Below are 13,735 nucleotides of genomic sequence, written 5' to 3'. Positions count from 1 at the left end.
GGAAGGCATTTTCTCTCTGAAGAATTAGCCAGGTGTTATGTCACTTATCTGTATGTAAGACTTGAACAAGACAACATCTAGTGTTTTAACTAATATTAAAGAAAACATTGTTCCCCCATGGGCCTTGCTTTATTCTTGAATTATTTTGTGTGCAGTTGGCAAGTTCTGTCACACGAGGGGAGTGCAGAATGCTTTACAGGAGGGAGTGCCCCATAGTGAAAGTCTCATTGGCCAGTCATCCTTTTGTTTCTGAACTGGGGATCAATGAATTTCAGCCTTGCTCACATGGAATCAGCTGCCTGCCTGTGCTTTACTAATGTGTGTGGAAGAGCTGCCATCTCAGCAACATAACAGTGAGCTCAGGATCCTGCAGAGTTATGGAAGTACTGGATATAGCTTTTTTTAAATGTCATTGGGATTATACTTATGGCAAGTAATTTGTGAGCCTGTAGTTGCAGGGTGTAATCCTGTTCTGATACCAGTACCAGCTTGCCATCCACAAAGAAAAATCAAACCTTCATTGTGTCCTAGTAAGATTAGTGGAGACCCGCTGAAAACTGAAGACTTGATCTCAAAGGAAAAGGTCCTTTGTGAATGTCCTACAAAGCATCCAAATTCTCAAGAGGTGTGAGAGGCTAAACCATCTCCATGGGTGCCTGCCAGCCACCATGAATCTCATTCTGCAGTTTGCTGAGGATTTTGAACCATGAGCTCAGGCGAGAGGGCCTGTCTCTGATTTGGGGCAGCTTGGTAATGCCAGTGTTCAGCCTGAGATAAGAGAAAGAAACAATGCTGCAGAGGTTGATGGCAATGATGATGCTTAAAGTAAGTTATAAATGCTCTTCAAGTACAATTTTTCATCACAAGACTTCTGCCTAGTGTCTGCAAGGGTTTTAGGAGTGCTTTTAAAGCATGGTTACTCCCTCTGCAGTTCCTGTGAGTGCTGCGGGCTTCCGTGTCTTTTATCTGGGTAGTCATAAATAAACCTCTATGACCTGGATTGTGGTGCCTTGTCAGAGATGGGATGAGCTAGCTTGGATCTGAACATCAGGGGGAAAGGTGTAGGCTTTAGGTAAATCTGAAGGAGAAAGCTGGCTAAAGGCTTAATTTCAGGGGCAGAGTAAAAAGGATATGTGGAAATTCCTTGGCTCCTTGTGGAGGAAGATACAAGGAGATGAATGCTTGCTGAAGTGATGAGAGTGTAACAGTTTTGCCTATTACAGGTGCTGCTTGCACTATGGAACAGGATAATGAAGCCACCCTTGGTTTCTGTGTGCCTTAGTCTGTAAAACTGCTCCCTGCGTAGTAACAAGTTCTTCTGATACTGCCTTTGTGTTGTTGGGAAGGAAATGGCAGTTGCTTGTCTGGGAGCAGGCGTGTGCTGCTGCCAAAGAGTTACACCTTTCCTGTCTTCCCAAATTAGAAACTTCGTAAAGTGAAATCAACAACTGTTCTTTCAAGTTTTATTTGCAGAATGGCAGAATGTCTGAGGCTGGAAGGACTGGAGACTCCACCACGTCTCTGGGCAACCTGTGCCTGTGCTCAATTGCTCACAGAGAAGTGTTTCTTGATGTTCAGAGGGAACATCCTGTGTTTCAGTGTGTTCCCATTGGCTCTGGTCCCAACACTAGGCACCACTGGAAAGGGCTTCTCTCTGTCTCTGCACCCCCCCAGTCAGGTTTTTATATATATCGATTGTGGAAGTTTATCAAGTAGGTCAAGCATGACTTCCCCTTGGTGAAGCCATGCTGACTACTACTGATGATTTCCCTATGTGTGCCTAGAAATGGTCTACAGGTTTAGCTGCTCCATCACTTTCCCGGGGACTGAGGTGAGGCTGACCAGCCTGTAGGTCCCTGGATCCCCCTTGTTGCCCTTCTTGAAGACAGAAGTAACATTTGCTTTCCTCTGGTCTTCAAGCACTTCTCTCAATCACCATGATAGATCTGCCAGCTCCCACAGCACTTGTGGATGCATCCCGTCAGGGCCCATTGATTTAGGTATGTTCAATTTGCCTAATTCTTCCCTGACCTGATCATCTTCCACATGGGTACATCCTTCTTGCTTCAGACTTTCCCCTGGGGTTTGGGACCTGGGATTCCTGAAGGCCAGTGTTGTTAGGAAGACTGGGGCAAAGAAGGCATTCAGCACCTCAGTTGTTTCCCTGTCATGTGTAACCAGATTCTCCCAGTTTCATTCAGTCCATGTTTTCCCTAGCCTCTCCCACTTAAGTACTTAAAGAAGTCCTTGTTTTAAATAATCCTGACCAGATTCAACTGCAGTTGAACATTAGCTTTTATAAATTCATCCCTGGAAGCTTGGACAAGATCTTTGTGTTGCTCCCAACTTAGCTGTCCTTGGATGGGTAAGAAGAGGGAAGAACCCTCTGGATTCTTCCTTGATGTGTTTTGAGTTTGGCCAGGAGTTTCTTGTTCATCTACACAGACCTCCTGCCACTTTTGCCTTACTTCCTATTTGCTGGGATGGAATGCTCTTTAACCTGGAGAAGGTGAACCTTGAATATTAACCAGCTTTCTTGGGCCTTAGCCCATGGGATGCTTCCAAGCAGAACTTTGAAGCTACCAAAATCTGCTCTCCTGAAGCCCAGGGTTGAGAGCTTGCTTTTTACCTTGCTCCTTTCAGGATCCTGAACTCCACTGTCTTGTTGTCACTAAAGCCAAGGCTACCTTTGGCTTTCACAGTCCCAATAAGCCCCTGCTTGGTAGTATGAAATCTAGTAGAGCACCACTCCTTGTTGGCTCCTCTATCACTTGGGTCAGGAAGAGCTCATTGATGCTCCCTAGGACCCTCCTACATTGATTATGTCCTATTGTGTTGTCTTGCCAGCAGGTATCAGCGTGGTTGAAGTCCCCCTTTCTTTGGGCACTATAATACTGCTCATCTTACTCCCCAAGAAAACATAAAATCTGGCATTTCTTTATCTGTGGCTTTGGAAAACGATGGCTTAAATCAAACCTTTCTCCTATCAGTGGGCCTTATGAATGCTTTGAGTACAAATCAGTCATGAATGGAAGCAGGAACACATCTTTCCAGGTGCTAACTAAAAGGTCGGAAGGCAAGCTGCTGGCTTTGCTGAACCTTGTGTCACACTGCAAGTTCAAAGCAGATTTGGGATCATGGAGTTTACTCCTCTGGGCTGAGCGAATTTGCACTGCTGCTGGGTAGCAGGTAAAGCATGAAGAGGAGAGGACAGTTAGTGCCCTTCAGTTTTACAGGTAGAAGCATAAATGAGAGCAGCCTCATCTTTAAATGTGTCTGCAGTGGGACTTCTCAGTTTCACAGCAAACCTGTGGAGTTGTGGAGCTGCTAGATTTCAGGGGAAAAAAACAAGTCCTACATGCTTGGTACACAGTGGGAAGAACTGTAATGAACTAGGCTATAAGCTTGGATGTATGAATTTGGTGTTGAAATGGAAAGACTGGAAGTGATTGCAAACATCAACTCAGGTTATGACAGGTCTGATTACTATGCTGGTATTTATAGAAGCTATCTTGTGCTACTATAGCCTTGATTTCTGCAGCTGCCTATTCATTCATTCCCCAAAATGGGAAACTGTATCCCATATAGAGCACTAAGAAGTGAGAAAAAACCCTCATATTTTATTTTTCAGTGGCACAGAACACATTTTATGGCTTGCTGTAGCTGTGTACCCAGAATGCCACAGGAGAACTAAGCTTGGAAGAGGCCACACATTGCTCTCACTAACATGCTTGAAGGTCTGAACTGTGTCCTTCTTGCTAGCTCTTGCTTTCATTTGCTAGTGCTTTTTTGCTGGACTTGCTCTCCTGCTGCCAGAACACTTCTTTAGGAAGTAGCTTTTGTGTCAATCACTAGCTCATTCCAAACAGAATGCTAAACTGGTGGTGTTTCTGCTGTCCTTACTGCATTAGTAATAGCATCTTTGCCTGGGCTGCTCTGCCAAAGCTTCTGGTCAGCCACCCTCCTGGAAGCTGGCTCATCCTCTAGGCTAGCTGTGGTGTCATCAGTCATGAAGTAGAATTGGCCACCGTGGTACTGAGAACCAGTCAAGAACAGAAACTTATCTCAACTGTGTTGACACAGCTCTACGTGTGGTAAAATAGTAACTGAAGTGTCACTAGGGAAAAAAAAAAAAAAAAAGCTATAGTGTTGGTTTTGTTTGTTTGTTTGTTTTTAATGTGGTTCACAGTCAGCTGAAGCAAAATAATATCCTGTTTCCATCCCCAAGGCTCTGCACTGAGCTTGGTTTGCCCTAGCTGTTTTGATCCAGCGGATAAGGGAAAAAAGCAAGGGTGCTTTCTGAACTGGAAACTAGTAGCATATTGTAGTGCTGCTTAGCCTGAAGACTGTTGTGCAGGAGCCTCACCCCTAACCAGAGGTAGGATTACATTCTGTTCCTCCCCTTGACTCAGGCAGACTGTCCTGACAGAATAAAGGCTCCTTGCTGGTCACATCTGTATCGCTCACTGATGAGCCCATTCAAGTAGAATTTGGGGAGACACTTTGCCTACAGAAATTTATTCCTGCTGAGACAGAGAAAGCTAAAATTCCCCCAAAACTGGGTAAGACACTCAGGAGATTGCTATTCTGTAGCAACCTGAAAGGGAACTATGTTTGAGGTACAAGAAACATGGTACCAGCTGTCTTCATAAAATGAAACCTGTAACACAAGAGCTAGAAATGTTTTACAGACAAACGGTTACAAGTTACACATGTACGGTCACACAGCAGCTCTTTCCAAGGAAAAAAGTTCTCTTCATGACACTTCTGCTTCAGGGCAGTATGAAAAGCAAACACTATTCCTATCCAGATGGTAGAACCAGACTAAACTACCACACTAGAGGTTAAATATGGGCCTGCCTTCTCAGCATATTTTCTGACAGAAGTTTTTGCTTATATTTTTCTGTGAATAGCTGTCTAAAAAGAAGGGGGTAATGTCTTTAAACAAACATCTGGTCTAAGAAAAGAGGCAATGAACAATTTTGTAATTATATTGGAAATACTTAATCTACAATAATTAGAACATTCATACAGCATTTTTTCAAGAGTCAGTTTAAAATAATGCACACAATACATTAATTTCAGAACATCCTAGATGCATCTGTTGGTAGTACTCAGTGTTTCTCTCCTCTGCAGTTTCACAATATGCCCATGAACAGGGCAGGTACTGCTTTTCATGACACACCACTGAGGGGTATCTGATCTCAGTAATCAAGGTGGAAATAAGCTTCACATGCCAGCAGGCTCAGATTCCAAACCACAAGTGTGCTGATGCAGCCTGCAGGTTTTTACTCATGCGCAGCAGCAAACGAAGCTCCTGCAGCAGCAAAGCAACCACTGGCTCTATAGGCAGCGTGGTGCAGGACAGCAGCCAAACAGTGATGCTGATGAATCAAAGCAAGCTTTGCATCTAGTTCCAGGGTCAGGACCAAAGCTGGCAGAGGAAGCAAGTATTTGACCTTAAGTGCAGTAGCCTCAGAGAGCTTGTGGACTGCATGACTCTAACAGGCCCATGAAGACTGACCACACACTTGTGAGCTTCATGCACTAGGTGGCTGCACTAGAGCAAGTCCCTATTTCACAAACACCAGTACAAGCCCAAAACATGAACATGTTATCCTAACTGGTACAAAACTTAGCTACATCTTACCATGACTTATTAGTACTTGTGCATACTTTATTAACAGAGTACAAGATCTAAAAATCCTAAAAAGAACACCACAGAATCTTAGTCTAAGCTTGGGAATTGCACACAAAGGAATTACAAGGCTTGGAATAAAAGACAAGCAGGTAAGGGGGTTTTCTGGACCAAGAGGCAAGGGTGAAGTGCAATCAGCTTCATGAGCTTGCATCCTGAAGCTTTATACAAATTGCAAAGTCAGTTTAATCACTTAGTTTATTTCTTTATGCTTTTAGAAACAACTATGGCTGGATAGAACAACAAACAGCAAGAAGTGAGGGTGAACTGCTTGTAGTTCTTCACTTATCCCCTAATGCATACAAAACAAGCATCACAAGTTATTCACTGGCCCATTTATGATGTCTGGCATTGAACACCACCTCTTGGGTGATGCTCATCATCTTCATAGACTTCTCCATTATAGTGGTGTCTTCTTTTTTGAGACGGATCAAAGTCCACTAAATCCACTTGCTCCATTTCCTCAGTTTCTTCTATTTCCTGCCTTGTGGGTAGCAGTTTTTCAAGTAAAGACAGCTTATCTGAGGAGAGGAAGCCACTCTCTGGGAAGTTCACCTGAAATGATCAATAACTGGTGTTATTCAAGTCTGCCTGAATTGGCCTTTTTCCACCTCACTACAGGTCAAGTATCTGCCCAAGTCAGCTTTATCATCATAGGTGACTTAAAAGTTGCTAGGCTATTTTTTAATGCCTGCAAAAGTCATCTTCTAACTGACAGCTTAACCAACATTTCTTCCACCTCAGACTGCCCTCTGGAATCCCCCTAGAAGCAAAGTACAGGCTATATTAACATCAGAGATAAGGTTGAGCCTCATTTAACACCACAGCAGACAGAGCCTGCTGCCACAGCTCCCAGCACTAGCTTGTTCTCAAAGAAGAAATCAGCATTTTTCAGCCTACTCCTTTGCTTCAGCACAGGGGTAAGTTACAGATCCATTCTTCCCACAGGATGATAGAAACTAAAGAACATGCCAAGCAAATGGAAATCCACAAGGTGTCCAAAGAAAGTCTCCTGATAACTTAACTTACAGAACAGGGTGTTCCGTAAGTTTTTTCTTTGTTTAGAACTGTAATTCTGTCTGATGGATTACATGTTCTCACTGTTATAAAAAACAAATACCAAACCAGGACATCTGATAATTGGGATCTCTTCCTGATTGAGGTGATACAGGTTACATTTTGGATGGGAATGCAGTGCTGAACTGTGCCACGGAAGCAAGTTGATTCACCTACCCTGAATTCTATGATCAGGCGTCCTCTTTCATACGGTCTGCGATAAATTGGCATACCTTCATTCAACACACACTTAATAGCACCATGCTTGATGACCTGGCCTAACAAAACAAAACAAACAATCAAAAAGATGAAGGTATCCACGCAGGCAACAGAAGCAGCTTTAGTGTTAACTCCCTTCAATACTTATGTAACTTTGTACATTGTGGTTAAACAGCTACACCAATATATAGTAGCCTAATAGGGACTTAATATCTGCTAACTTTTGAGTAGGAAAGCAGATTGATGTCTAAATTAACATTCTTGTAATCTTGTTATGCTTCCCAAAGGAAGCATACTTACAAATGTATTAAGTGCTCCATCAGTTCAAAGGCTGAAATAGTAGTTTTCAGAGACCCATGGCCTTCAATTCTCATGAGGTATATCCTCAGGATACAAGTATGTCCATGAGTTAAGGTCTGTTACTATACCACGCGAAGATAAATTTACTGCTGACTGCTATCCAAAAATCCTTCTGTTAAAAGATTTGTACTGCAAAGAGTAGGAAAAATAGGCTCAATACCAGCACACATCCCTTGTGCACCAAGATACGATGTTTCTGTTTCTTTACATTTCCGGGTTATATTCACTGTATGCTTGGACTTCCAGCAGAAAGCAAAACAACACTTACCAGGATGGGAGGTAATAATAATAGTTCTATTATCCAGCGTCGTGATGGGCTTTTGGAAACCACACAGTGCTTCAACCAGCTGAATATCCATAGACATGAGAAGGTCTTCATCTCGTCTAAGGCAGAGCCAATTAAAACAGTCACCAAGAGGAAGTAACAGTAAAAGGGTCATACCTGACTTTAGTATTTAACTTGGCAAGGGCAATAAAGCTGTAATTTTAATACAAACCCAGATAATTAAGTAAAGAATATTGCATATTGATACAGCACCTCAAGCCAGCAATCACAGGAATGATACCCACACTGAGAGCCATTATTGATCAAGTCTAGCTAGCCAATGTGTAGAAGTGTCAACTGAAAAGAAATTAATACAGCAAGGCTCACCTGCATGCAGTTCCACTTCAACACTCCTTCCCAGTTCTGTGAAAAAGTTCTCTCAGCTTCCTAAACACTGCAACTGGGACCCCTTCCTTTATGTAGATTAGTACTGTCTTAAGTGCATCAGCTAGCTAGCTGATTACTCTGCAGCTGATTAGCCACGTTATTACTCTGTTAACACTTGCTTTCTGAAGATCTGATACTAGGGAAGTTTGAATACGTGATGGCCACTACAGGTTATGATCAAAATACTTTCTTGAAAGCACCAAGAGGTGTATCTAGAGGAGATAATACAACTGTTTTAATTGCCTATTCTGACTTCAGTAGGGCAGTACTAGTGATGTCTACATGATCAAGGGCTACGAAATCCTCCAGCCTATTCAAATAACTTAGTTATTTCACTTAACCTATTTTAAAGGTCTCTTAAGGGAGACTTGCCTGAAAAGTTAATTTTAGACTCTGACAGAAGAGGGGAAACATTTCACTTGTCCTGGAGTAGCATGACCCCAGCATAATGCCACAAGACCAGTAATATCAAGGTTTATCTAGGGACACTAGACCTGAAGGCAGTGGGCAGAAAGATGGAAAAAATAAAGACAGCCAGCTTGTGGCTTCAAGTCCCAGGTAACCATGCAAACAGTTTAGTCCAGACTGTGTCTTTGGCATAGATGATTCAGCATCCAGTTTCAGTGGAAGCTAAGAAAAATCAGCTAAGTAAGCTTATCCAAAGCAAAGATAACTGACTCTTAACCTGTGAGCTCTGTTCTTTGGCATAGAGTTCTGGCAGCAGCTTCCAGAGCTCAGCACTATAAAGGCAGTCCAGGTCTTGAAAGACCCTTGGACTTGCCATTCCTATTTACAAGTACAGTGTCAGTGCTTGGTGTTCAGACAAATGCTTTCTCCAAATCCATTGCTGCCCTTCTTACTTGCTTAGAACAGACACAGTGAGACACAAAGTGAATCACACTTCTGCAAAATAACCAGTGTGGCTTTTTGTCAGACAAAAATGTACCTGACAGACCCATTCCACAAAGAGCAACTTGAAACAAGGAGGCTTGCAACACGAAGCAGCAGTGTTCAGTAACACAAAACACTTGAGACATGGTCAGTGCTTCTTGAGTCACTTTCGCAAGAATGGACAGGACTGATTATAGTGCCCAGTACACTCAGGCAAGGAATGAAGTGTGGGAAACCACTTTTGGTCAGAAGGGTGCATGCAATATTCAGTCTGTTTGTCATAAAGAAGATCCCTAGGCAAAAGTGAATGCAGTAGAAGTTTTCTGTGCCTTAAAGCCAAGTGGGCAAAGAACAGCTGCCAGCCCTAGATGGTAATTTTCTGAGGTAAGCGATAGAATGCCATGCTAGAAAGAGCACAGAAGTAACCACAAATACTTGTATCTATTAAACAAACTCTCAGTGTTTTAAGAGTTCTTAAAATTCAAGATTCGTAAACTCTTAATACCTGTGACTGGTTTTGTTTCCCTTCCATCCCCTTCCACAGCCAAAGCTCACATAAGAACACTCTGTGCTGCTAGAACACAAGTGGCTGTGACTAGTTGTACAAGGATCACTGCATGTCTCAGTGCTGTTTTGACCACCCAAACAAAACTGCAGGCAAGTTCTAGCCACATGAGCCTATCTGCTGGTATTCCCAGTAGATAGAAGATGAGTGGTAACCAAGGAAGCATGTGAACAAGTGTCTCAGGAGTTAACAAAAAGGACTTGTAAAGTTTTTTACCTTGTAAATGTAGAGTGGTCTTTTTGATCCAAGACAATAATAATGTCACCAGGCTCTAGTCCTGGCTCTTGGTCCCCTTCACCATGGAATGTTATCTTCTGACCATCCTTCATTCCTGTTACAGAAAACAACCAACCAAACATGTTTCACCTTTTTAAGAGAAAAGCAGGAATAAGAAATATTTTTACAGACACAAGTTGGTACCAGCTCCCTGGATCTTTAAATTAGAAAGTCAGTACCTTCCCTTGAAGCATTCATAACTGTTGTTTTTTTTTTAATCCACTCATACATCCAGCAGATTCTACTTGTGGCAACCTGAAGTATGTTTCAAGATTATTAAGCTTAATTTTAGTGCAAAAACAGTCTCCTGCCTAGATACCATCCTTACAGGAAACATTATTAAAGCAACTTTCATTACACGCACAAGTACTGAACCAAAACAGAAACACTATGTACAAAATACATTGAGATCAAGTGACTATTGATCTTCAGTTTTATAAATGTCTGTGGCAGAGCTACTTACAAAACACAACCTCAGTGCCTGCTGAGTGCAAGAAGCACTCTCCCTAGGACTATAACCATCACGTAAGAAACCTGTTTCACCCACACGTGTCTCTCTGCCATGAATACTAACTGCCTCATGCTAGCTCACAGTCTGTTTTTCTTCAAGAAGGGAAAATAAACTTTTCTCAGTGATTTCACCATTCAAAATGTCAGCAATACATCCCTACTAGCACTCATTTTAATGTTACTGAAGGATCTACCCTGTCAAAAGCAAATCTAGGCACTGCATAATGTGTGCTTATACCTACAAAAGCTGCATGTGATTAACAGACACAAGGCTGTAGAAGCCACATACTCATCAGCTTGCTCTGTCTTACAAGATAAACCACTCCAGACTTTTCCCACCAGCTTCTGAGCAACCTCCTCGACAGAGATGCATTTGTTGCTCGACAGAGTCACCTTCTCCCACCACAGTGGGGTTCTGTGTACCGAGTTGCACTTTGCCAGGCAGAGGCAGTACCTGTCCTGCGCAGCACTGTCAGGGTTGCATGGCAAACAGAGGTCTAAGCATGAGAGGCTTAGCACTGTCTCTGCACCCTATTGCTCTAGCAGACCTGGTTCCCCTTCACACTGAAGCACAGTAGAAGTGATCGGAGTCTGCAAGTCCCTTCCCACAGGCAGGGACAACTTCTTAGGCAAGCTGAACGAGTAAGTGATGAGTTTCATTTTAGCTGGTCCAGCTACCTGGTCCAGACTCATACTTACAAGGTGGCTCAAAAATAATTCACCACTTAGAACACTGCAGGTTTCAGAGTTCGTTCCTAGTTGTGAGCACTGGTATTACATACAAGCAACCAGTCTCCACTCAACACAAGTCTGCTACTCTTTAAAGGCAGCAAGTGCACGTACCCAGCAGTGCTGCTCAACAAACCAACACCACTCACTTACTAGAGCTAAATCAGTCAGTACATCCAAGTTCAACACTCCATCTTAGTGAGACACCTCACCTTTGTCAATGTGTACTTCTAGTATCTTCTTCTCTCTGACAATTTTCCTGCCAGTGCAGCTCTTACACCTGTCCTTGGGGCTGATACGCTCCCCATGGCCCTGACACTCCATACACACCGACTGGATTTGCTGCACCATTCCTGGCCCAATCTGGTGGATTCTGATCTGCATGCCTGTTCCTCTGCAGTTAGGACAGCATTCTACTGCACCTTTCTTGCCACCACGACCTGTGGAGAATGAAAATTGAAGACAAATGGTCACGCACTGCCAGAAACATTCCACCCCCAAAACCTTAGGAAGCAACGTGTATTTATTTTAAGTCAATCACCTTCACATTTGTCACAGATAACATTCTTCTGCAGTGCGAGCTTCCTCGTTGCACCATTGTACATATCTTCTAAACTTACTGACAACTGATGCACCACATTTTTGCCTGTAAAACAAAATGGATATTTTAAAAGGTTGTTCACCAAGTAACAGTTAACTTTCCATGTCACTATGGCCAAGTCACAACAAACATGCTTCAATACAGTTTTATCTCATTTTGCTGGTATTAGGCAACAGCCCCTTCTTATCTGAGGTCAAAATAGATAACAATTCTAAAGGCTTTGTCAGTAACATTTCTCTATTAGAGTAAGTCAGAGGCTCTACCTGTGTGAAAGCACAAATTGTAGGATAAATGAAGTAGGTAGAACCTTAGATGTTTAAGTCTTATAACTCAGGACTTCAGTTTTAACAGAGTAACTGAACATATCTCCCAAGAGGAAGTGGGAGACACCCTCTAGAGTCAGCAAAGTATGTTTCTCCTCTCACCAGGGGAATTCCTGAAAACTGAAGTGAGTTATTTAATTAGAGCTTTAGCTACTGCAGGCTTCACTTTGTGGAAGATAGCAAGTTCTGGCTTACTAGGAACAGTTTGATACAACACAGTAACAGTTTAATACAAATCCTTTTTTCTTCTCTCAGTCTCCATGTCTAGAGTAAAAAGGAATGTGGTCAGCAATACGCTAACCATTTTAATTAGCACGAGAGACTTTCCCAGTGTGATTAAACTGGACTTTAATTTGTGAGCAACACTTAACTACAGGCTCAATGCAATTCCAGTGAACAGCATAAGAGAACAAAAAGCTTTCACAGACTTATTTTTATTTGGTTACCTTTTTTGCAATTAAAGATCAAATTAACATTTAAACACTACAGTTAAGGTAGCTTAGTTAAAAAAAACATGTTAAGGTATGTTACTGTTCCGTTGCCTATTCAGCCTGTTAGCAGCTGGGCTCACACTGGGCTAAAGGCTTTGCAAACAGGAAAGGTGGTTATCTATTAACATGAGACAATACAGAGGAAACCAAACTAGCACCGTGCGCACCAAGCGCCCTTCCCTGCCCGTTTCAGGTCTTAAGAACTAGGAACAACATTTTCTCGGATCTCGAGACCCTGTAACTTCATTCTAACGCTGTTGACAGTCTTACATCTACGGCACCCCCCGCAGAAACTTCGATCCCGGCTACCACAGCGACGCACGGCCCGGGAAAGCGCGGAAGGACGGCACGTTACCTCGCCTCTCCCTCTGCATCCTCCCGCCGCCGCCGAAAAACATGTCGAAGATGTCCAGGGGCGACCCGAAGCAACTCCCGGAGCCTCCCTCTTTGATGGCCTGCTCGCCCCCCTTGTCGTACAGCTCCCTCTTCTTCGGGTCCGACAGCACTTCGTATGCCTGGGAAATCTGCTTGAACTGCGGGGGACAAACCACACGGCGCCTCAGGCACGCGGGCCGCCCAGCCCCGAGCGGCCCCCGCCGCCCCCGGGCCCTCCCCAGCCGCCCCCGGCCCGCAGCCCCCGGCCCGGCCCGCAGCCCCCGGCCGGGCCCGCAGCCCCCGGCCGGGCCCGCAGCCCCCGGCCCGGCCCGCAGCCCCCGGCCGGGCCCGCAGCCCCCGGCCGGGCCCGCAGCCCCCCGGCCCGGCCCGCCGCCCCCCGGCCGGGCCCGCAGCCCCCGGGCCCGGCCCGCCGCCCCCCGGCCGGGCCCGCCGCCCACCTTCTCGCCCTCATTGGGGTTCTTGTCCGGGTGGTACTTCAGCGCCAGCTTTCGGTAGGCCTTCTTCAGCTCCTCGGCCGAGGCGCTGGGCTTGACGCCGAGCACATCGTAGTAGGTGGTCTCCTTCACCATGGCGGCGGGCGGCGCGCGCCGGGCGGCCCCGCTCCCGCGGCAGCTCCGCGCCCAGCCCGGCGCTTCTGGAAAGTTCCGCGCCGGGCCCGCATCCGGGCGCTTTTGAGCCGGCCCCGCCCCGGAAGTCCCGCCCCGCCGCGGCGAGACGGGGCCCTGGAGGGCGGGCAGCCAATGGGAGCGGGAAGGCGGAGCGCGGCCGGCCAATCAGCGCAGGCCCTGCTCGGCGCGGCGCGCTCGGGCGGCCGCGCGGCACCGCGCATGCGCCGTGGCGGCCCGGTTGCCGCTCCCGCCCTGCCGCGCGGGGCGCCGAGCCGGGCCCGGAGCAGCCGGCGCTGCCCG

At 45.2% G+C, this 13,735-nt stretch overlaps 1 protein-coding gene across 1 annotated transcript; it reads right to left on the bottom strand.

Annotated features, from left to right (window-relative positions):
* Positions 1-5,878: 5,878 nt before the first annotated feature.
* On the bottom strand, positions 5,879-13,485 carry DNAJA1 (DnaJ heat shock protein family (Hsp40) member A1). Its single transcript, XM_051642663.1, has 8 exons — positions 13,265-13,485; positions 12,787-12,964; positions 11,558-11,662; positions 11,229-11,456; positions 9,718-9,832; positions 7,602-7,717; positions 6,932-7,032; positions 5,879-6,253 (listed from the first exon to the last, which is right to left on the bottom strand). Exons 1-8 carry the CDS (start codon positions 13,394-13,396, stop codon positions 6,035-6,037), a joined length of 1,194 nt encoding a protein of 397 aa, XP_051498623.1. The 5' UTR covers positions 13,397-13,485; the 3' UTR covers positions 5,879-6,034.
* Positions 13,486-13,735: the final 250 nt, after the last annotated feature.

Source organism: Apus apus, chromosome Z (genome assembly GCF_020740795.1).
Source record: "Apus apus isolate bApuApu2 chromosome Z, bApuApu2.pri.cur, whole genome shotgun sequence".
In the NCBI taxonomy this organism is placed as follows: domain Eukaryota; kingdom Metazoa; phylum Chordata; class Aves; order Apodiformes; family Apodidae; genus Apus; species Apus apus.
Note: the sequence above shows the minus strand (reverse complement) of the source record. Positions and strands in the feature narration are given on the sequence as shown.